The 22,189-nt window shown below is 34.9% G+C and overlaps 3 protein-coding genes across 17 annotated transcripts in view; 1 reads left to right on the top strand and 2 right to left on the bottom strand.

Annotated features, from left to right (window-relative positions):
• The first annotated feature begins 110 nt into the window (after positions 1-110).
• LOC109863161 (serine protease gd-like) lies at positions 111-6,776 on the top strand. Of its 11 annotated transcripts, none has more exons than XM_020443380.1 (10): positions 111-324; positions 864-982; positions 1,233-1,337; positions 1,585-2,006; positions 2,290-2,423; positions 3,836-4,048; positions 4,166-4,331; positions 4,666-5,076; positions 5,355-5,725; positions 6,229-6,776. In XM_020443380.1, exons 4-10 carry the CDS (start codon positions 1,955-1,957, stop codon positions 6,502-6,504), a joined length of 1,623 nt encoding a protein of 540 aa, XP_020298969.1. In that variant the 5' UTR covers positions 111-324; positions 864-982; positions 1,233-1,337; positions 1,585-1,954; the 3' UTR covers positions 6,505-6,776. The 11 variants fall into 11 exon arrangements, with proteins under 11 accessions (XP_020298969.1, XP_020298962.1, XP_020298958.1 ...); XM_020443373.1 differs by lacking the exon at positions 111-324 and having other exon boundaries at positions 778-982; positions 1,585-1,748; positions 1,869-2,006; XM_020443369.1 differs by lacking the exon at positions 111-324 and having other exon boundaries at positions 778-982; positions 1,869-2,006.
• Positions 6,777-6,879: 103 nt separating this feature from the next.
• LOC109863156 (PAX-interacting protein 1-like) lies at positions 6,880-13,672 on the bottom strand. The gene is made up of 9 exons (XM_020443361.1): positions 13,398-13,672; positions 12,524-12,708; positions 9,880-12,302; positions 9,310-9,754; positions 9,021-9,205; positions 8,694-8,935; positions 8,314-8,583; positions 7,955-8,159; positions 6,880-7,826 (listed from the first exon to the last, which is right to left on the bottom strand). Exons 1-9 carry the CDS (start codon positions 13,491-13,493, stop codon positions 7,753-7,755), a joined length of 4,125 nt encoding a protein of 1,374 aa, XP_020298950.1. The 5' UTR covers positions 13,494-13,672; the 3' UTR covers positions 6,880-7,752.
• Positions 13,673-16,096: 2,424 nt separating this feature from the next.
• Positions 16,097-22,189, bottom strand: part of LOC109863364 — a 58,281-nt gene continuing 52,188 nt past the window's right edge. For all 5 annotated transcript variants that reach the window (XM_020443624.1, XM_020443616.1, XM_020443627.1 and 2 more), the window contains 4 exons: positions 20,580-20,803; positions 19,155-20,280; positions 18,319-18,744; positions 16,097-16,743 (listed from right to left, as the gene is read on the bottom strand). In XM_020443624.1, coding sequence (XP_020299213.1) covers positions 16,132-16,743; positions 18,319-18,744; positions 19,155-20,280; positions 20,580-20,803 — 2,388 coding nt within the window. In that variant the 3' untranslated portion in view covers positions 16,097-16,131. The remainder of the gene's footprint in view (positions 16,744-18,318; positions 18,745-19,154; positions 20,281-20,579; positions 20,804-22,189) is intronic.

The following is a 22,189-nucleotide window of genomic DNA, read 5'->3' as shown; positions in this document are numbered from 1 at the left end:
CTCTCCCTGAGAGGCTTTCTAGAACGACATGAATCGCTCCCGGAGCAATTAATGACGTCACTTTTTTAAATAAAACAATATTGGTCCGATTTGCTCCGAAAAGCGATTCAACCTTTATCAGTCGAAAATATTATATAATCGGATAAACTAATTATTATAAATTACAACACATCACAGTTAATCGATTTGTTATACAAGTTAACTCTATCGATTATCGAAGTTAACCGCGGCGGAGTAAAAACATTGGCCTAAACTATGTATATATGTCATCTCATAAAAAAAAAATTAAATATTTATACTTATATTTTAATTTTGAAGAAAAGGGTAAGTATAAAAACATCTTGTAATGTTTTTCTGTAGTAATAGTTTGTTTAATTATAAAAAAATACATAAGTGTGTACAGTAGCGAGAATCGAATTCTGTTGCGCGAGGATAATTTCCGCGCATATGCCGGTTTGCGTCGTTGTTTTACACTTGAACCATGCGGTCGACAGTAGCTGAAGGAGAATAACGAAAAAAGGGGCCGTCATTTCCCTCATGAATTTAATTCTCGCCGTTGTGCAATTGATGTAAAATATTTTGTATATGTAATAATATTTTCCATACTAACATAAATTTTCAGTAGAGGGATCTTGCGTCATTGATTAGTCGACGTTGATTAACCAATAATCGCAATTGTCGACACGGTTGAATCACTTCTGTTATAGTATCTACAATATGCAATAATGCTATAATGCAATATGTAATAATTACAAAGATGTAATATTAGGATAAAGAGATTTTACAAAAAATGATTTGATTCGTGCGAGAAGCATGAAAAAATATTTCTAACAATTAGTTGGATTTTCGCGTGATGTTCTCAGAACCGGTCAAAGCAAGTAAAAGCAAACGTAGAAGGAAACTAATCAAGTTGTCCAAGACGTGTCCCAATTGTTGCAAAACATACACAAGAACTGCTTATAAATATATGAAAAAGAGCAAGGTGAGTATATACGCGTAAAAATGTTGCAAAATATACATATATTATTTTCCTTCCGCGTAAATATTACACAGTTTTTTTTATCTTTAAATGTAATATACGAAATATAACTAAAGAGACGGATTTTTATATTATAATATAGCATAGTATAAATAAAGATGCTGTATATACACATGTATACAGCAATTTTCTCTCACGCGATACTATCTCATTGTTATATATCTATATATAAAATATAGCATATGTTTTACAGCTGTTAAATAAAATATGTGAAAATCTTAATGTAACATGGGATTATTAAGACAAGTCTAACTTACAAATTGTCAGAAGCTTTGATATTTGGAAATGTAGGAGTTGGGTAAGTTTTGCAAAGTAATAAGTATAATTTCAACAAATTATAATAAAATTTCAGATTTTACAATAGCATAAGCAGAAAAGTCATCTCACTGTCAAATCCAACTTGACCCCCGTTATATGTTTGAATTAGATACGCGTGCGCTGGACAATATAAGAATACAATAGTTTATTAGACTCTGTAATCTTTTCCCCTTTAGTTCATTTCGTTCTTTAGCTTTGTGTCTTTAAACAGTTTTTTTTTTTTTTAGAATATGTCATCATTGTATAGTAATATATATATACCATAACTACAAGAAACACACAAGCAGTCAATTCTACGTATAAAGAACTTAAAGTGATGAGAAACGTGCAGAATTTTTTCTAGATTAACAGCAAACCGCACTATATTTACCAAGTTTCCTTATTTTCAGTAGTTTGTTACATTTTTATATTTGTCTGTGTACAAAAACTGCACATTTATTGTTTGAACGATATAAATTCTGCTTTCCGAATAAAAATATTAACGATCACCTTCTCCTTTCCACTGTTGCAGGAAGTATAACCACAAGCTTATCTATTTCTGTTTGTGCAACGAATAATAATTCAAGAAAGAACTTAGGCTTATCTCGACATTTTGTAATGGTTTTTCATATGAATCTTTTGTCTAACAACTTTCGTGGTATAGGTATAGGTAATTCAATATTAAAATGTTTCAATTTCTCATCTTGCAATTGTAATTAAATTACATTTAACACACATATAATGAAAAATGAATCTATATAATATAAAGTTATACTACAATAATTGACGCGAGATACTATCGTGCTTTTTTTGATTATTAACAAAATAAAAGAAAAATACACGAATATATTGTAGGTACTGTCACAATGATAATAATAATGCTCACAGGCTTTTACAAAATATACAGTTTTATACGTTTTATCCCAGGTTAATCCCTACCGTTTTATTTTCAGGACGCAGAAAACTTTCTCGTATTATGACTCAGCGGATGATCGACCGGTATTTTTCTGGATTCCCCGCGGGCTTTCATCCAATCATCGAGTCGCAACTTATTGTTGCTTATAGAAGCAGCATATTCCGAACTCTTGTAAATAAGACAGTTTAAATTTCACAAAATGTATAGTGCATTTTTTTCGATTTGAGAACATTATTTACATTCAATGCGGACAAAGCAGTTGGAAGCAAAGCGCTCTGTACAGCCGTTTCTGCATCGTTGTTTTAACTTACATTTTTATGTAAACCGCGAGTAACGTGACATGCTGCGCATGTGTGGTGTAAGTTGAAAGAAGAACAAACTAATGTTAGAATGTGTGTAAAGATGCATATATACATACACACACACATATATACGTGAGTTCATTACCTACGTTGATAATTTTTGCTCAACATATATGCGGCGTTACGTAAAGGATTAAATATAATTTAAATAAAAGTCAATTCTTTGGCCTCTAGATTCTAACTTTGACTGGGAGATAAACTCACATTGCATATAGATCCGGGTACAGAATGTAAAGAGGAAACAAAAGATAAAACAGACGTGATCGCGTAGCGATGAGTTTTTGATTGTGTGCTTACGTAACTAATCGAAGAATAATAACGCGTTATATCGAAAGGATAGATCAATATAATTCTTTGGCTTCACTTTGATGGGTCGCGATGATACTTTTCACACATGGACAATCATAATCGTGATGACTCATCAGAGATATGAGGATTCCCCAGATCTTCCTTTTTACGCTGCAATATAATTATCCAAGAGGGGATACTTCACGCGCACTGTTTGTTTTTCCTTCTTGCGTTCGTCGGCCCATGGATGTGCCGCAAACCGAATGACACGATCCGACTCACGGTTGCTGTGCGGTAGTAAAGTGCCCCACCATCCGAGAACGTATTTTCAATACAGAAATAATAAGCATTTATCCAGACACTTCCAGAGAAGAATTCGGTCTTAGTCTTTATCTCTGCAAAGAGATGCGGTAAGTTCGTGAGGATCTCTCAAAGTTCTCAGAACAAACACACCGAATGATCCAAAGTGAGCGATAAAGTAATGTGCGCGATAGTTATACGCAGAAATTGGCGTCACCTGAGTTTAAAATCCGGTTGACGAAACGGCATGTGAATGCGACTCGCTATCACTAGTTTGGTGGCTGAATAATTGAGGTGCAAAGTGAATGAATACGCAAGTTGTGCACAAGTGAAAACTATTGATTTGTGTATTGTTATCGATTTATCTCACGCAAAGTTTATCCTTTTCAGCATAATAGCCTGAAAACATAAATTAATACAAGAGTGATTTCACGCGCGCACTCTTTTGTGTATGCGCGTATGTGTGAAAGAGCTAGTTTTAATTTGCACAAATATTATCTATTTATTCCAAATTGATATTTTTCTAAAATCTGAGTATATTTTTTCAGCAAAAATGTGATTTTGCATTATTAAAACTTTTAATTTATCCTAAAAGTAAAATAAATTTGTATTAAATTTTTAAATATTATGTAGGTTCACACGATGATTAAGATTTCTATCTTAATCGCATTGCTGCTTTGTACATTAGCACAAATATCCGGACAATCTTCGTGTTCTCAGTACTTTTCGTACATAACTAATCCTATTTCAAAAGAAGTGATGGGACAAATACAGATCCCACCTCCACCAAAAAATGTTCCGCTTCATTTGAAAATGAGCTTAAGCATCGCCGTTAAGCTGCCTACGGTAAATATTATACTACTATTTTTTCGTAATTTTGTAAATGTTTTCTTTTCCAAAAAATGCATGTTTCTCTTTAGTGTATTAAATTTTTTAAGTTATACTGTAATCCTTAAATTTTAGAGATATGTTGGTCAACTGGAACTGGCTCAATCAAAAGAAGAGTCTGTCCGAATAGTACAACAAAGCAGACCACTGCTATATCATATCTATTTTCCTTTGCGTCGACCGCTTCCACAAGTGACCGGGATATGGTTCAATGAACAGCAATATTGTACGGGATCTCGCGGTAAGATCATAAATATATAATTGATTATATATTTATATAATATATAATTTGAGGATATTATGATATTCTGATTTTTTAATTCTTTTTCCTTGTTTTCAACATCAAGTTAAGAACTTTATTCTTTCCGTAAGATACTGCGCGCTATTTGTAAAGACAAAAGATGTAAAGGAATAAAAAAACTCAATCGCAGAAGAGATAAATTTGTTGAAACGTGCAAATTGTTTTCTTTATCCATCTTTATTGGGAAGAGAGCAAACAGTTATTTCTTCTTTATATACAAAATACGTATAATTTTCTCTTTGACAACGTGTAGTTAACAATATTTTTTTTCTAGCGGTGGGACAGATAGTAACTTCTATCACCTTGGAGCACACTTTGTACCCGCCGACCATCGTGCCGCTGTCCTACAATCCTTATTTCAATTCACCCTATTCCGTGCCGAATCAAAAACCAACATCACGTCCTACGCAACCTACTATTCAACGTCCAACAAAGTCTACTCCGAAGTCTACCGTCAGTCTCTCCGAAGGAATAGACCGAAATGTGTTTCTGAATCCTTCGATCCAACAAAACAGTAACGAATGCGGAATTAGCACTACTACCAATATTATAAATCCGCTTATCTCTAAGGGTGAGACGACGTTGCCTGGCCAATGGCCTTGGTTAGTGGCAATTTTTGTCGTAAGGCTTGGTTTTGATTTTCAATGTGCCGGTTCCATTCTGACCAATAAACACGTTGTAACAGGTACGTCAGAAGATTGAAGAAATTTGATACAATACACTTTTACACGCATATATCTTTCGAATGTTCTTCCGTGAAAAAGTTTGTTTTTTCTCACATTACACATGTATACAGGCTTCTTTTATATTGAAAATCTTATTCTATTCCAATAGCATTTTTAGCGAGAATCGAAGAACATTTTTCTACTATTTTTTGTGGTGTTTTTCGCATTTTTGTAAGTAACGTTTTCATGCAGTATATGTAATATATATATATATATGTATGTATGTATATATTTGTAGCGGCTCACTGTTTCAAAGTGGATTCCCAAAGCAACGTAAACATCCCTCCTAGCGCAATGTCCGTATCTTTAGGTCGATATCGACTGCGCGATTTTCGCGAGGTAGGATCTGTAAACCGCGAGATTGCCAGCTACACGCTCCATCCTGATTACACGCACCAGAAGAACGGCGATTCCGACCTGGCAATACTGGTTCTAAGAACACCCGTCACGTTTAATCCTAGAATCAGACCCATTTGCATGTGGTCGGGTCCGGCTGATCTTCAGAGTGTTGTTAACAAATCAGGATATGTAGTAGGATGGGGCCGCGACGAGTTCGGTAACGCTTATCTCGCGGAACCAAGAATGACCAGAGCGCCAATAGTTAGTCAGGTAAGAATATCGCATAGAAACGTTATTTTTGTTTCGAGATTTCTGTTTGGTTAAACTAAATATTATAAGTCAACGTGATAGTATTCTGCAATATTATTGCAATAAAAATTGTCTTATGCTATTAAACACCATGATGAAACGTGAATTGTCCGTTTCATTATTCACTATTGATTATTTACGATTTCATGTAATTAGTATTCAATTCGCCGTACACACACATCTATGATAAATAGAGATTTAGTTTAGGATCGTACAATTACGCAAATTTATATTGCAGGCGCTTTCAAAATAAATATATTGAGTCGATGAGTCAATATACACATAAATGTTCATAGACGTTTTTTTTTTTTTTTTAAATAACATTAAAGCAAAATGCAGTTACTAAAACGTTGCAAATTGACACAAAGAGTGCATATATATATGTGTGTATTTTAATAATCATATGGCGGAATAAGTTTGTTACTGATAAAACTGATCTCAGCATTTGTCGTGACAACTTGCAGGAGGCGTGTCTTCGGAGCGACGCCCAATTTGTCCACTTTACATCCGATCGTACTCTTTGCGCTGGTTCACGAGATGGAAGTGGTCCTTGCAACGGCGACAGCGGGAGCGGTTTAGTGCTTCACGATGCTAAAACAGGCCGTTATTACTTACGCGCTGTTGTTTCGCGATCGTTGTTCGATCGCAACGGGATGACCTGCGATCTCACGAAATATGTCGTATTCGTCGATGTGGCCAAGTACAGGTCCTGGATTCAACAACAGATCTCCATTACGTAACTACTTGTGTCATTTTATTGTAAATACAAGAAAAAAGTACTATAAGTAGACAAGCTTTTCGATACAATACTCTTTATGCGAGACTACGACAATAATTAAAGAAACATGCAATATATAAAGTTGCAGTAGTATATGAATTTCATTTTTAACTTTTTATACGTTACTTCCTTTTTTAGTGTATATATTAAGAGTTACAAGTACGAAGCGGCAACAAAAAAATTACACTTGGGATAATATTCAAAAATAAACTTGTGTTATTCTTTACAATTTAACTGAATGTCTTGCTTTCCATTTTTATTATTTGAGCTTTACATACTTGTTTAACAAAATCTTGTTATTGTTAATAATAGGTGTGCGCGTTTGTACAGAAATAAAACAGGAAAAGTAAAAGTAATCATTGCCTAGCGGCAATGCTGCGTACAATGCATTTGTAAATGTTGTATTAATATATTATATATAATGGAAACTAATACCTACTGTGTTGATATAATATAACAATGCCTATATTAAGTGTTATAGTTATCAGAAGATCGAATCTCGTTATCCATCTTTTCCTTTGAGAGAACTTTAAACGATTATTTATAATGACTAAATTATATACGTTGGTTATAAAAATTAAGTCAATCCTTTATTTGTTAAAAAAAGTTTATTTGTTTGAGATTTTTAATTTTTAAATTATTCGCGCACGCGCAAAAGAGAATGGAATATTCGAAATTGATACATCAAAAACTTTAGTGCTCGGAGTGTTACACACACACACGTTTTATATAACGTAAATTATCTATATATAGAGGATGCCAGATATACTGAGATATTTATTATATATATACACATATATTTCGCGATATATTATGATTTATAATTTTCGAAGAATTGTAAAGGAGACAGTGTTTTTTTATTCTTTTTCAAATAGAGGCACACTAACCAAGAAGCGCACTAACTCTCTTTCTCTCTCTCTTACGCTCAACGATTTTTTTCTCGCTTCTTTTTTCATCTTTTTCCAAATTGACGTGGCACTTTTCTGCAGACCTTTTATGTCACACAGTTGAAAAACATTGGTATTTTGTAGAGGTATAAAAATATTACATATAAAATAACATTTTTTTATATCATAAAATTATATAGTCTTTATTGTCCCATAGCAGAAGATATAAGTAAATGATTTATCATCTTGAAAATAACTTGCTAAGGACTTGATAGGCCCGTAATAGGGATAAAAATTCAGTGACGTGTATACATCTGCGTACTTTAAACTTGATTCGAATCAGGTTGAAAGTATTGTCGTGCAACTGCACCTAGTACGATTTCCGCACTGTAAACATCTGTGAAATTTTAACATACGTGAGTAAGTGTTATATATTACAAATAGATCGTCTGTCGCTTCGTAATAGAAAACACACGTGATAAAAATATTTACTCTTACGAGCAATGAAATTACTTGATTACTTACTGATATTTGCGTGCAAGACATCAGAAAGAAGATGGAGATCATTTTCATGGGTAACGATAATATAATTTAATTTGCCAGCGTTTAATTCTTGTATTTGCGCAATCGATCTACGTGTCTTTTCCATTGTGCCTCCTGCACTTTCTATTATTTCCGCGATTGCCGAAGGAGACGGTATCACACTTGGCGTTACGTAAAATATTTTACCCTGTTTCAACACATGAAAAAATAAAAAGAACATTAAAAACAAAGTCGTATGTTTAAATTAGTATGTAGGTGGGTGAGAAAGAAATATCACATTAGCTGTGTGTGTGATTAGCAATCAATATTTATGTATGATTAGACCGTAAGAAATTCGTTACCTTAAGTACTGTTCCTCGATTGGGACTCGCTAAAGCTTTTTCGATATTACAATTGAAGTTTTTTTCAAATTCTGCATCACCGAGCATATATGCGCCCTCATCGACGAATGTGTTTTTCGCAGAGCAATCGAGTAACCATTGAAGATTGACAATATATTTACATCGGGATAAACAACATAACAGCTTTACTGTTCGTAACGGTGCTGACATAACGAGATGAGTAGCGTCTCGCCAGCTAGCAGCCAGAACACCTCCCAGTTCTCGAATCCTCTGAAAATCATATGTAGATCGCATTGTAGTCACTGAACGATGATACAATATATTATAAGCAAAAAAGATTTCTCTCAATTACAATTAAATATAAAATACGAGACTACCACCTTTGCATGTTTTCGAGGATTTATACCGGAAAACAATATTCTCGGTTGTTTGTCAGGCGTCGGAGGATCAGGATTGCTAACAACGATCTGTTCATCTAGACCCAAAAGGTGAGGATCTTTATTCAACAGCGGACCGTCCAATCTTGGTTTTTTATGTTTTCTGATCGAATTTGGACCTTGTGCAACTTGTTTTACTTTTCCATATGACTCTTGAGAAATATTTATCGGCATTTTCCAAGCAGCTACAAAAAGGACAAGCGTAGAAAATTATCTGCTGTACAACAGTGTAATAAAAATTTTTTTTCAAATATCTAAGATTTGTTATACCCATTAGATGAGGCACTAGTGAATGATCTAATCTGAAAGGATTGTTCAAACTGAACTGTTGATACTTTGGACTGTCGAGTTGATGCAAGGCATTCATTTGTCCGCAAAGCAAATCCGTCAACCATTGTGCGTTTACAACGCTGGTTTGCCATTCGCGCGCTTTTTTATATTTTTGTCCATCTGGTCTAAAGCAGAATATTACACATCGTTGCAATACAATAAAATAAATAAGGAATAATATACGCTTGAACTAGAACCAAAACTTTCAGATACCGCAATGATCAAATACCTTCTACAAATAAGAAGAGTGTTATGTCTGGAAAAGTAATTCGTGTATTTTGCACCCAAAGCCTCTAGCATATATTTTACTTTTGCCCGTTCTTCTCCCTCAAATCCGGACAAGGACACAATATGTTTGACACAGGGAAGTTCGGTTAAGCTGAACGGCGTTGGAAAATGGAGAACGTGCCAAGGAAAATTTACTTGCTGCTTACTGACAACATCAGAAAGCCAGTGCGCGCTGACACAACGTTTTCCTTCGCGCAAAGCTTGCACCACGGTTGGATGTTTTTGCGTAATAGCTAATACGTGAGTCGCACGAGTGCAATATTGCGGCTCTACTTCGCCGCCGTGTCTCTCGATGACTTGTTTCCAGACTAAAATTTCATTCGGACGCTGCACGTCGTATTCAACAATGACGAAAATGCATCCTAACAAAAACAAGTCTGGTGGCACTGAAAATACAAATATTTTTCCGTAATTTCGTCGACGGAATATGTAACAAAAATAAAACACCTTTCAAAGTCAAGAATTGTTATAAAACAATAACAACAATGACAATAAAAGAAGAGATACGTACGTTTTAAGTTTGGATTGTGACCGTAAAACTGGGCTTTAGGTTGTGGCATAACCGGAGCGTATTGCATCTTTAAAGATGCTCCCGACGGAGCACCGTTTGTTATATTTCCCAAAGTCTTTCTTTGATAAGCGGCTAAAAGCTGTGGATCTTGCGAAGGAGGAGGTGGAGGTCTGTGCTGCGCAGTCATCATTCTTAATTGACCAGCCGCGCTACCTTCAGCAGCACCGGTTTGTATTCTGTTACTTAGCATGTTAGCCAGTGCTGTTTTTGTTTTGGCATTTAGTTGCTGATCTGCCGGGATCTGCGCGTTATTTGACAGAGACGATAACGACGCATCTTGTTGTTGTGCGCCTTGTTGCTGCTGCTGCTGCTGCTGCTGCTGCTGCTGCTGTTGTTGTTGTAGATGCTGCAGTTGTTGCAGTCTAGCTATCTGTTGTTGCTTTTGCATGTGCAACTGTGCTAACTGTTGAGGTGTCAATTGTCCCTGTTGGAATGTCTGTCCCGCCTGAGACGCTTGTAATCCTTGAACATTTTGACCGGCTGGCACAATAACTTGATTGGAAGAATTTATTGGAGTTAACGCCGGTGGTTGCACCCCGGGATGTACGGGTTTTTGTCCGGGGGCTTGTGCAAGTTGTGGTCCCATCATCTGCGGCCGAGCTTGTTGAACCCATTGTAAATTGCCCGGTTGTACCGGTTTACCAGGACTCCTTATAACGATATGTGGTGAGTTTTGTTGTGCCTGACGACTCTGCATCTGTCTCTGAGATATTTGTCGCCTCTGAAGTCTCTGAATAAACAGAGCTCTCTGTTGTGTATTCATTTGTTGTAGCTGCTGATGCGTCTGCGCATCCAAATGAATCAACTGTCTAGGAGGTTGAGGAGGTTGCTGGTTCCATTGTCCTCCAGTAGATCTCTGAGCGCCAATTTGCTGTTGCTGTCTTTGCAACTGCAAGTGGTACTGCTGTTGCTGCCATTGCGAATCTCGTTGTACTGAAATAAATCCTTGCTGATTCGGTCCGAGTAATTGTTGATTTTGCGATTGTTGTTGCAATTGACCATCTCTTAGAACAAACTGTTGAGTGTTCTGCGGAGCGGATTGTTGTAAATGCTGCGAAATCTGTTGTATCTTTTGTTGTTGTTGTTGTTGTTGTTGTAACAAGATTAATTGCCTTTGTTCCGGAGTGACGTGTTGAGATGGAGGTGGCTGTTGATTCAGTTGATGCTGACTCGCAATCTGCGATTGCTGAGAAGACAGTTGTTGCTGTTGTTGCATTACTATCTGTTGTTGTTGTTGTTGTTGAGCTACGTGCACTTGTTGCTGTGCCAAATGTGGCTGTTGCGACTGTAATGGCTGCTGTTGATTTATCTGTTGTTGTTGAACGTTGATTTGATGTTGATTTAATTGCTTTTGTTGCGACGTTAATAATGCTTGTTGTTGCGCAGGTATCTGATGCTGTGATAATTGCGAATTTATTTGTTGTTGCTGTTGTTGTTGGTGCTGCTGCTGCTGTTGTTGTTGTTGCGTAATCATCGGCTGCTGTCCGAGTGATTGCTCTTGCTGTCCTATTAATTGCTGTTGTTGAGATGGTACTTGAGACGATTGTTGTTGATTTAGAAGTTGGTGAGGATTATACGACGTTTGTTGCATATGTTGTTGATGTTGCGTTAATTGTTGCTGTTGCATCAATTGTTGCATATTTATTTGTTGTTGTTGCGGCGATAGCTCTTGCTGTTGTATTTGCGGTGTCACAACTTTCATTTGTTGAGAAATATTGCTTTGCTGAGACGCCTGTGGAAGCCAAGTGGTTTGGCTGACAATATTCTGATCGGAGATTGGCGGAATAATTGTGGAAGTGCTTAAATTGGTTGAAGAAATTGACCGAAGATGTTGTTGTGATTGCACAGTATTTTGTCCATTCGTCGAATAAGGAACGGTTATCGTGCTGCTTGCACCAAGGCTGTGAGAAGCACTTGAAACTGGTGGACTGGGCTGATTCCATGGCATCCGTTGCTTGAGCTGCTCCAACATGGCCTTAGTTCTGTCTTGTTCTTCTTGCGCAACATTATTATCAATATCTTCGTCCATAAATCCAGTAATCATAGCGGTTGAACTATTTGGAGATACAAGCAATCTAGGATGATACTCCACTTCGCTCACAAGAGCACCTTTCTTGCAACATTCTGTTATCCAATCAGGCGTTATAATGTTTATATGATGTTTCATGGCAGTTTCATATTTTGCGCCACTAGCTTTGCCTGTGATGAGATGAGTGCAATATTTATCCAAGCGTAGTTGACATTTCCCACCTTGCAATGTTATCATTGCCCAGAGCAACTTGCTGTCTGTTCGACTTATTTGCGATAGGCAGACACGCACATTTGAGAATAATTGATCTTCTTCCGGAGAAAAGTATTGCGCTCTGTTTGAATAACTTAATTAAAGAAAATAGTACTTTTTAAAATGTTATATAAATTCATATTTTAACATTCGACACCTATATAAAAATGACACTAACGAGGTTTAAACGGTTTTGTTCCTTTTCAAAATTTGAATTAGAGACTTGAAAGTCTTACATTAGTCTAAAGTTGAGTGTTTAACTAAATAGTATTATAAAAGAATATATTTTATTGTAAAGGATACGGTAGAAGTTTGTTGCATTTAACAGAATATAAGATCCAATTTTGTGTAACTGCTGGAATCTGATATAGGTCCTTTGCTTCGGAAATATCATTTTCTAGTGCTTCGTAACCTGCTATCAAGTGTGTAACAAAATCACTAAAATAATTTGATCTTTCAGCCCCACCTTCTTGCAGCAAATTCAAAATCTAAAAATAATTTGAAACAATTACTCTACAAGTTATAAGTACTTAATATTAACATTACACAATAATTAAATTAAAACTTTTTTAAAAGAGTCAAAGTGCTTAATGTTAAAAAGCATTGCTTAATGTTCAAATTTTCAACATTTAACTTTATTTATACATTTATACATTTTTATATTATGAATATAAATATATATTCATACATTATTGAATAAAAGAAACAAAAGTAAACTTATGTAAGATAAAGACAATGTGTAGCATTTACAAATACATAATACATAGTACATAGTACATAATACATAATACATAATACATACATACATACATACATACATACATACATATATACATACATATATACATACATACATATGTATACATGTATATGCAACAATTTTAATGCTCAAAGAAATAAATGTTATTGTAACTCAAGATATGTAGTAGTAAAATAAACTTGAATAATTTGTTTTAAGAAGAGTTCTAATAAAAAAAAATGATTGTGTCAAGTGTAATGTGTTTCAAAAATTATAACCTCCACAGATTAATACAGTTGTTTTTGGAATAGAATCATATTTTCTTCAACATATCGCGTAATTAGCACAAAAGCAGTAAATTTGGCAGATGGAACACCTGCCAAATTTACTGCCAATCTATCGATCATGTGAAAACGCGGGAAATGTCGAGACATGTACCTTAGGATCGCCTTCACCGCTGACGTAGTATTTAATGTTGGCAAATAGAGCACCATCGAGCTTCAAGTCGTCTAAACCAGCTCGTATGTCGCCCATCTTGCCGACACTGTTCGCCAAAGCTCATGTGTTCGACATCACACCAACAAACCGCGTGCAGCCAACGGGTTAGATAGAAAACAATTTGCGATATTTGACGACAAAAGCCACTCTCGCGACGCTTTTGTTATTATTATGATTGCAGGTTATGTAGCGACTTTATGTGGCGCTACTTTAGCATGTTCATCGTTTAATCTACAACGCTCACTTAGAGCGCGTGATTTAAATTGCGAATTTTAATCAGATTTAATTGATGTCACCATCAACAATCAAATGTAATATATATGTATATATATAATAATTGTACCAAAAAATAAAAGGATTGAGAAAAACATTTCTTTATTCTTTGATTAAAACTAAAATTTAAAAATCCCCCCCCCAAAAAAAAAATATATATTATATATATATATATACATGTGTGTGTGTATATATACACCCACATGACATCGTTAGTAGCACAAACGTTTCTGCAACGAGTTTTCCGAAACTTAGCAACGTTCCGTTAAAAGTCTTTAAAACGTCGTACTAACGTAGAGGAAACGTCGAAATGTGAAATATTGTAAAATACAGTTTTGAAACCATGCAGATTTTGCCTGCTTAACTATTCTCCAGGAAGGAGTGATTAATTAATTATTTTACAATGTTTATAAAAATTTAAACATTAAAAACTTTGCAACTTATTAGGCAACGTTTCTTATACGTTTCTACGAGATCGGACCGCAACTTAAAAAGCGGACATTTCGACGTTTCCGTTACGTTACTACGACATTTTAGAGACTTTTAACGAAACGTTGCTAAGTTTCGGAAAACCCGTTGCAGAAACGTTTGTGCTACTAACGATGCTATGTGGGTATATACACAATATATTAAGTCGTATTAAATATGATTAAATCTTTAATAGAAAATGAAGTAAAATTGTATCTTTTTAATCAAATAAAGACATTGTGCATTTTTTGTAGAATTATATGTATAGCTATAGTTTGTGGAAGAAAAAAAAACTATGATAAAATGTAATTCATCAAAATTATTATACTAAGATAAAAATAAAACAACAATCGCAACGATTGAAAACATTTGCTTTATTGTATATTCCTTTCGTCCTTCTAGTAGGTACATATTAGCATCTAAAATGCTCTTCCTTGTGTAATCCAATAAAATTCAGATCCTTGCACTAACTTTTATATATTATTTGTATTTTCTATTCTTTTTCTTCATAATCATATATATATATATATATATATATATATATATATATAGAATACACACACGCACACATATACTCTCTTTTATAGATGTATATATATATATATACATGTGTGTATGTGTATATACATATATACTCTCGTCTGCTCTTTTTTTGTCTCTCATTCATAAATAAATAAAATTATTAGCTAATATATACAATATCTTAATAATTTCTTTTTTCTTATAATTTAATAGTTATATTTGTTGCTTCATGATAGATGTATCTTGTAAAGACTCTAGAAATATTGAGCTTGGTCTGGTCAGTATACCTAGTAAATATATTCTTATTTTTTGTCATTTAAAATTATATGTTCATTTCTCTCTCTTTTTTTTTCTCTGATTTTTCTAAAATTATTTATTTCTTTTCTCTCATTTTATACAACCGACTAGTATCTCCGTTTGTTCGTGCGGTGCAGCTTTTCAGGAATATGATTGAATAAGTAACACGGAATGCAGAACTATCAAACATTTGTTAATGAAATGACAAAGTAATACAATATTTCCAAGTGTATACTGGTGTTTAAATATATTCTTATCGACATTCCTTTGCGACTTTCGATTCTCATTTCAAAATAATGTCATAGCTTTTTTCTGAGCTCTCATTATGTACAATTACAATTAAGATGTTAAAAAAAAGTACAAGTTTTGAGTATATAATTTCAGTATAATATTTCTTCAGGCACACCTGTAAATATTTACAATTCACATACATTGAATGTAAATATGTGAAAAAATCAAGTACTTTGAGCTCTTTCGGCACAAAATTTGTTTAAAAAAAATTACAAAAATAAAGAAAAAAAAAAAGATAAAAAAAACAAAAATTTAATTTTTGAAAGAATATAAAAACCATTGTACATATGTGTACTCTTACAACACACACACACACACACACACAACAAGTTTTCTACAATACAATTACTGCAAAGTTGCTATATAAAACATCATATAAAATGTCGATTAAATGTTAATTTCAAATAAAATCAAAAAGACGTTACTTGATTGTTAAAAAATGACTGTTGTATCAATGAATATAAAAAACTCCTCGTAATATTCTGTCCATCTCGGCAGAGAATATTGGTGAAAAGAAATTTATTAAACAGGGTCGCCAGCCTATCTAATTAAGGAGACCTATCACAGATACTGAGAACTAAACTCATACTAAGATAATAGATTAGATAAAAGAAAAAAGTATCGCGACAAGAATACATAAACGGGATTACATCATAGTCTCGCTGCAGCTTGTTATACAATCGAAGTCTAACTGTGAATACGGACGATGATCGTGTTCGCAAAAAGCTGCACTACCACTGGACCCGGCCAGCGGGTTGCACCATCCGTCGGAGCGTATCGTGTTCGTGAGGTAACACAGTATTTCTAGAATCTCATTAATGCGCTAGGAACCCGGGCTGGCATTGTCGCCGCTTCTTCTTCTCGCTTCGAGTTGCTTCGCCAATAAAGCCACTTCCCAATTATTGTAACCATCTTGCCGTAAAATCTTCTCATCTTCGTCTTCCTCGTCGTCTTCCTCGTCACCTTCATCACTGTCATCTTTGCGACGGCTATAGATATCGAACTCCTCGTCCGATCTGCTGTCACTGTTCGACTCCAAGTCAATCGCCACATCCTCACACGACAGTCTCTGAGGCACTATCGAATTAGGCAACTCTTGCAGCTCCAGGGTTTCTTTTTCCGAATGTTCTTCCCACGATCGTCTGCTGCGCGAGCTCGACCCGATCGACGAATGTCGCTCACGCGATCTCGTAGTTAGAACGGTATCCACAGAACTGTCTCGCATGAAAGGATGGTCCTCGTGATCATCATCGAGATCCTCCTCCATGGAAGCGTCGTGCTCTGTGCTGTCCCCGCCGAAATCGTCCTCGCCGCGCGATTCTTGTTGCTCCAGTTCTTGTATTCGCGTCTGCAGCTGCGCAATTATCTCGTCGCGTTTGCGAACTTCCAACTCCAGCGACGTGAAATGTCGCTCAAATTTGCTTTGTATAGCCTCCTGCAATGTCAAAAACAATGGTATAATTAATCAAAGCGTAAGATCATTCGTTAATGAACAGAAGAATACGAGCTGGATATATATATATATATATATATATAGAAGAATACGAATAGAAGAATACGAGCTGGATATATATGTATATATATATATATATCCAGCTCGTATTCTTCTATTATATATATATATATATATAAATGCGCACTCATGGCTATAATTTGTGACATAATTGAGAAATCTTTTCTTCTTTATCGTAAGTATAAGGGTAACTAATGAGAAAACGCCAATCTTAAGCCTTATCTTGTAACTCTAACAAAAAAATTCATACATATTTAACGATGAAACTGCTATTATATAAAAGCTATTATGTAAAAGCAATTCTTTACACGTACAATACGAATGAACAAAAATGAAAATGTTCCAAATGTATGTAATCACTAATTTGAAACGTTTTACTGTTTTCATGAATAAAAAGTATTCTACTTCCTTAAATGAATATATTAATAATTGTCATCAAACTATATAATTAAGTATAAACGTAAAATTATTCGAAATCAATTAAGCATAATAAAAAGTAAATATATCAATTTTATTTTTTAAAGTCGATACCTTTTTTGCTAATACAATTAAATACTAATTTTTAAAATTTAAAACCTACAACTCATTATTCTATTTCTCTTAAATACTACTTTTATAATTCTTTTAAATACTTATTTTTTTAAGTTTTACTATGTAATCAGTACAACAATACATTTAGTTTTTGGGGGGTTTTTGAATTACCTTACCATCACATTATTATCTTACCTTCGTTTAATAAATATCAATCAATAAATTACTGTATTTTCTTATTAGTTTCTAATGACTTATGTATTTTCTACTAATGTACTTCTACTTTTTTAATTAAACCATTAGACTAAATTAAATTATTAGACGTACTTTCTAATAATTTAATTTAAATTAAATTAACAGTTTTTAATTATAAAATATTTTATAAATATTTCATAAATTAGTGTCATATAATATGAAAATAAGCAATAGTTTTTAACATTGTGTAAGTATTGCATCAACGTTGAAAAAATTATACAATATATCAACAACATTACAGGAATATCATTCGGTAGTGAACATATTAATGTATTGCGAAAATTTTTTAAGAATTTGCGATGTAACATTTCAATAATAATATTGCAAAATAATATTCCTGCAATGTTGGTTTTCAGCAATAGTTAGTGCTGTAAAGAAATTTTTATAGATATATAGATAACGCAAAAAAAAATAATGAAATACCAAATCAAGCAATAATAAAAAAACAATTATTTAAAATTAAAAAGAATGTAAACTGTACGTGTATATTTGTCCGTCAATATAGAATAAAATACTTTTAATACTCTGTTGATAAAAACAAAGATATCGATTAACCGTAGTTCAAGTGTTGATTCTTTCTCATGCTAACAAGATGCGACGCCGTTCTTAATCAAGAACCACTTTGGCGCATGCGACAACCAAGCGATTACAAAACATGATCGGGCTATTGAAAACAGGGAGAAAGAAAGTGACAGTCGCGGCGATACTTGCCAGACCAGTCTTGATGACGTCGGCGACTCCAGAGAACAGTTCGTCTAGGCACTCCTCCTCTCGAGATACTGTTTGCAAGACGCCGACACTGCCTACAGGACGGAAACTGAATTTATTGGGCGGTGGCAGTGACGGCTGATCTTGACACTCGGACAAGGGCCGCTCGGATGGCGGGCTTTGCAGCGTGTACTTATTGAAAGTCACACTCTTGGACAATTTGGAGTGCCGCGCTGCATAACCCTCGATCGTTGGTGCTCTCATCAGCCTCTTGAGCTCGGCGGTCGCGGCCTCGCGATCTGGCGTGCTCGTTGCCGAGGTCTCGCTGCTGCCGGTCCTACTGCTGGCTGACAGTTTCTTCAGAATACTCTTCAGGTTCCGCCTCTCCAGCGTTTCGTTCTCCGGCGACAATTGTTCCGAAGCTGTCGTCTGTCGATCGTAATTATGACAAAATGAAAATTAAAAATTGTTCGTTTCATTAATAATTTGAATTGTTAATTATTATTTCGCGCGTTTTTGCGTGTAATAATTTTATCAATGACATAGTAATGGTTAGTTATTTGTTATTTATTTGAGATATTTTTTTATTTTTATTTAGTAAGCAAATAGATGTACAAGTATGAGCAAGAGAGGAGAGGTTTTAGGAATTACATAAATTACATTACAGGTTTCTCTCGATTCTGGTAACTTTCATGCAAATAAATATCTCATATATGCGCAATAAATCTTAAGGCATTAATTAGTGTTTTATGATTTTTAAATAGCAAATCCTTCTTGTCTATTTACCGAAAATATACGCATTCGCGAACCTTTTTTTATTGAATAATATAACCACTTACTTGATTGTATTTAGCAAGCTTTCTGGCGTACTCAATGGCGCAGGCTTCCGAATGACTTCTTGTAAGGTTACTGTCAAATTCCGGCTCGGTGTTCTCGCCGCAGTCGAGAGACGAACTTCTGACCGCCTTTTCCAGCTCGGCCAGCTTTTGCCTTTCGTTAAGAATTTTAAGTTTCTTAACAAACGGAAGACCGCAATACTCCGGCGAAAGATCGTCGACGGAAGCGTACATCTTGGTCTGTTGTAGCTTTCTGGTCGGCGGACTTTTCTGAGGCGAATTTCCTTTGGTGGGAATTTTTAAAGACGCGTTTTTCAGCGTGGTCCAAGGCTTTTTGATTATATTGGTTTCTCGCGTTTCGGCTTCCAACGTCACAGCGGAAGTCGCGGTGGCACCAGTCTGAGTAGATGTGGACGGCTGTTCGTCCGACTGCGTTTCCTCGGGAATACTATTTTTGGACAACAGGGGTTCTTTTGTAAGCGGCTCCTTCTCCGCTTGGCCAGTCTCTTCGTTCTTCGCTTTCAGCAAGAGAATCCTTTGCAGGAACGGTAAATTCGGATTAGTAGGATTCAAGGCCTCCGATGGCGGCGGTTGTTGTTGCACACACTGCTCTGCGGTGTGACTCTGCGATGTATCCATTAAATTTCGCCGTTCTTCTCTTTCTTCTTTCTCTTTCAGAAGTCTGAGTCTCGATAGCAGAGGTAGACCAGCGCCCAACGGTGACACTGGTGGTGGTTCCTGGCTATTTGGCAAGGACAAGTCTTGACCGTCGTCGATCTTCTGCTGCCTTTTCAGAACCGGCAGTTTTGGCGTTAGTGGTTGAAGCTCCAGACTCTCCTCCGGTCGAGTGTTGCGTCTGCTCTTTCTTAATACGTTCTTCAAGCCTTTTACGTCACTTTTCAGCTTATCGACAATCCTCTTGCCGGTACTGTTATCGGAGGAATCGTGTCCAGGCGATGTAGGTTGGCGCGATGCCCGCGCTACTCTTTGCGCTTCCATCAGTCGCTTCCGGCCAAGATTCTGCAAGATTTCTTGTGCCTCCGGATAATCCTTCATTGCAGCCAGTACGTCCTCCCGTGAAAGACTGAACAGTTCGGAATAACCTACCGAACGAACGTCAGCTGTGCGTCTGAAAAAATTTCCAAATATATATCTCGTTCTTACATATCTATTACAAATATCTATTAAGGTATATTATTTCCGGAGACAACCGAACTTATAAACAATGAATACGTTTTAGTTTTTCAAAAAGAATAATAGGCTTTTTCAATTAGTATCAATCAATCTTTTATAAAATAGTGAGTCTTGTGTGTGTATAAAGATAGAAACCATCTCCTTTCATTTCCGTATAATCATTCTATTGTCGATCGTGTTGCAATCGCATTTTGAACGCGCGCGCGTGTGTGTAAGAAGAGAGATTTTACTTACTTATTCAATCCGTCAAGATTGAGTATACCAATCTCGCCGAAAAAGTCTCCGGCCTTCATTGTTGTAAGGACTCTGCCAGTTTCGCTGATCACTTCCAAAATACCGTCGGCTATTATAAACATCTCACGAGCGACCTCGCCTCTTCGACATATCGAATCACCGGGGGTGAAAATGTAGGCCTTCATCTTCAGCACGAGATCGTGAAGAAATTCCGGCTGACACTCCTGTAAGACATTATCGATTTGCTTAAGCGATATTAATTTATGTATATTTTATATATGTATATACATACAAATTAATAATTTATAAAAATTTAACTCTGGTTAAAGATCAAAATTTTTTCCGCTTGTAATATTTTTATCGCATTTTTTATCTCTCGTAAATATATATTCACGATTTTTATTTTTGTTTTCATAAATCTTTTAGCAATCACCGCAAAGAAAAGCTTTTTACTACTTTCTTAGCAGATTGATGATACATTTTGAAAAAAATGCTTGATGTAGTCGCGAGATGATGATTGAAATATTATGATTTTTTTTCCGGTCGGTTACTAGAAAGCTCTTTAATAACAGACGGCTCACTTGACTCGATTTTCCGTTGTGATATTTCGTTCGATCAACAGCGCAAACCGTCAATCAGTGGTGCATTTTTTGACGAGTCTATTTCACTTTTGAGTCGAAAATATACAACCTCCGCTCCTCTCCCGAGATCGGAATTGTTATCCTCCAATTATTGAAGTCTCTTTGGATCTTATTCAGAATCAATTAATTAGAATAATCGTTACAATTATAATAATATAAATAATATGAATAAAAAAATATTTTGCGTTATCATCTTACTTCCTTACCGAAAGATAAACTTGATTGATATTTTACACAAGTAAAATGATAGGTTGAAAAACAATATTTCACGCGGCATATTTCTTTCTGATTTTTAAAGTAGTACATGTAGCTACAGTAAAGCAAAAAGATTTTGTTTTTAAAAATGTTTAACTAGATAAAAAAATCCAATTATTTGCATAAAATATACAAACTTTCCAACATTTTAATATGCGTTAGCTTCGCGTTTGTTTTGTCGTAATATCACTCGTTAAAAAATGAAACTCTGTGACGTAATATAATTTCACAATATAAATTATTGTATTATATTTCTTGTAATTAAAATTAAAAAAAAAAAAACATACATGTGCAAGTAAACTTGTAAATATTGAAAGTGTATACGTACATTAATTTTCAAAAAGTACGCACATTTATCGAATAGCATATTTATAAAAAAAGTTATATATGTATTGAGTAAATAACAATAACACTTTGTAAGCTCACTATTGTGTATATTGAGAAAGTTGAAGTAAGATCAGGTTCTCCCGGCTTTGTTCTTCACGAAAATCTATCACGAAAGGATACAAACTATGTTCGACAACTTTAATTAGTTTTCTTGTTTGACTATACGTAAGAGAAAAGAGGACTAGTGATCATGTCATTTTAATTAACAATGATCTCAAATAAATATATATATATATATATATATATATATGTGTGTGTGTGTGTGTGTGTATGTATATATATATATATATATGTATATGTATATATATGTATATATATGTATATATA

The sequence above is a fragment of the Pseudomyrmex gracilis genome, unplaced genomic scaffold, assembly GCF_002006095.1.
Source record: "Pseudomyrmex gracilis isolate BER0280 unplaced genomic scaffold, ASM200609v1 scaffold_11, whole genome shotgun sequence".
Lineage (NCBI taxonomy): Eukaryota > Metazoa > Arthropoda > Insecta > Hymenoptera > Formicidae > Pseudomyrmex > Pseudomyrmex gracilis.
Note: the sequence above shows the minus strand (reverse complement) of the source record. Positions and strands in the feature narration are given on the sequence as shown.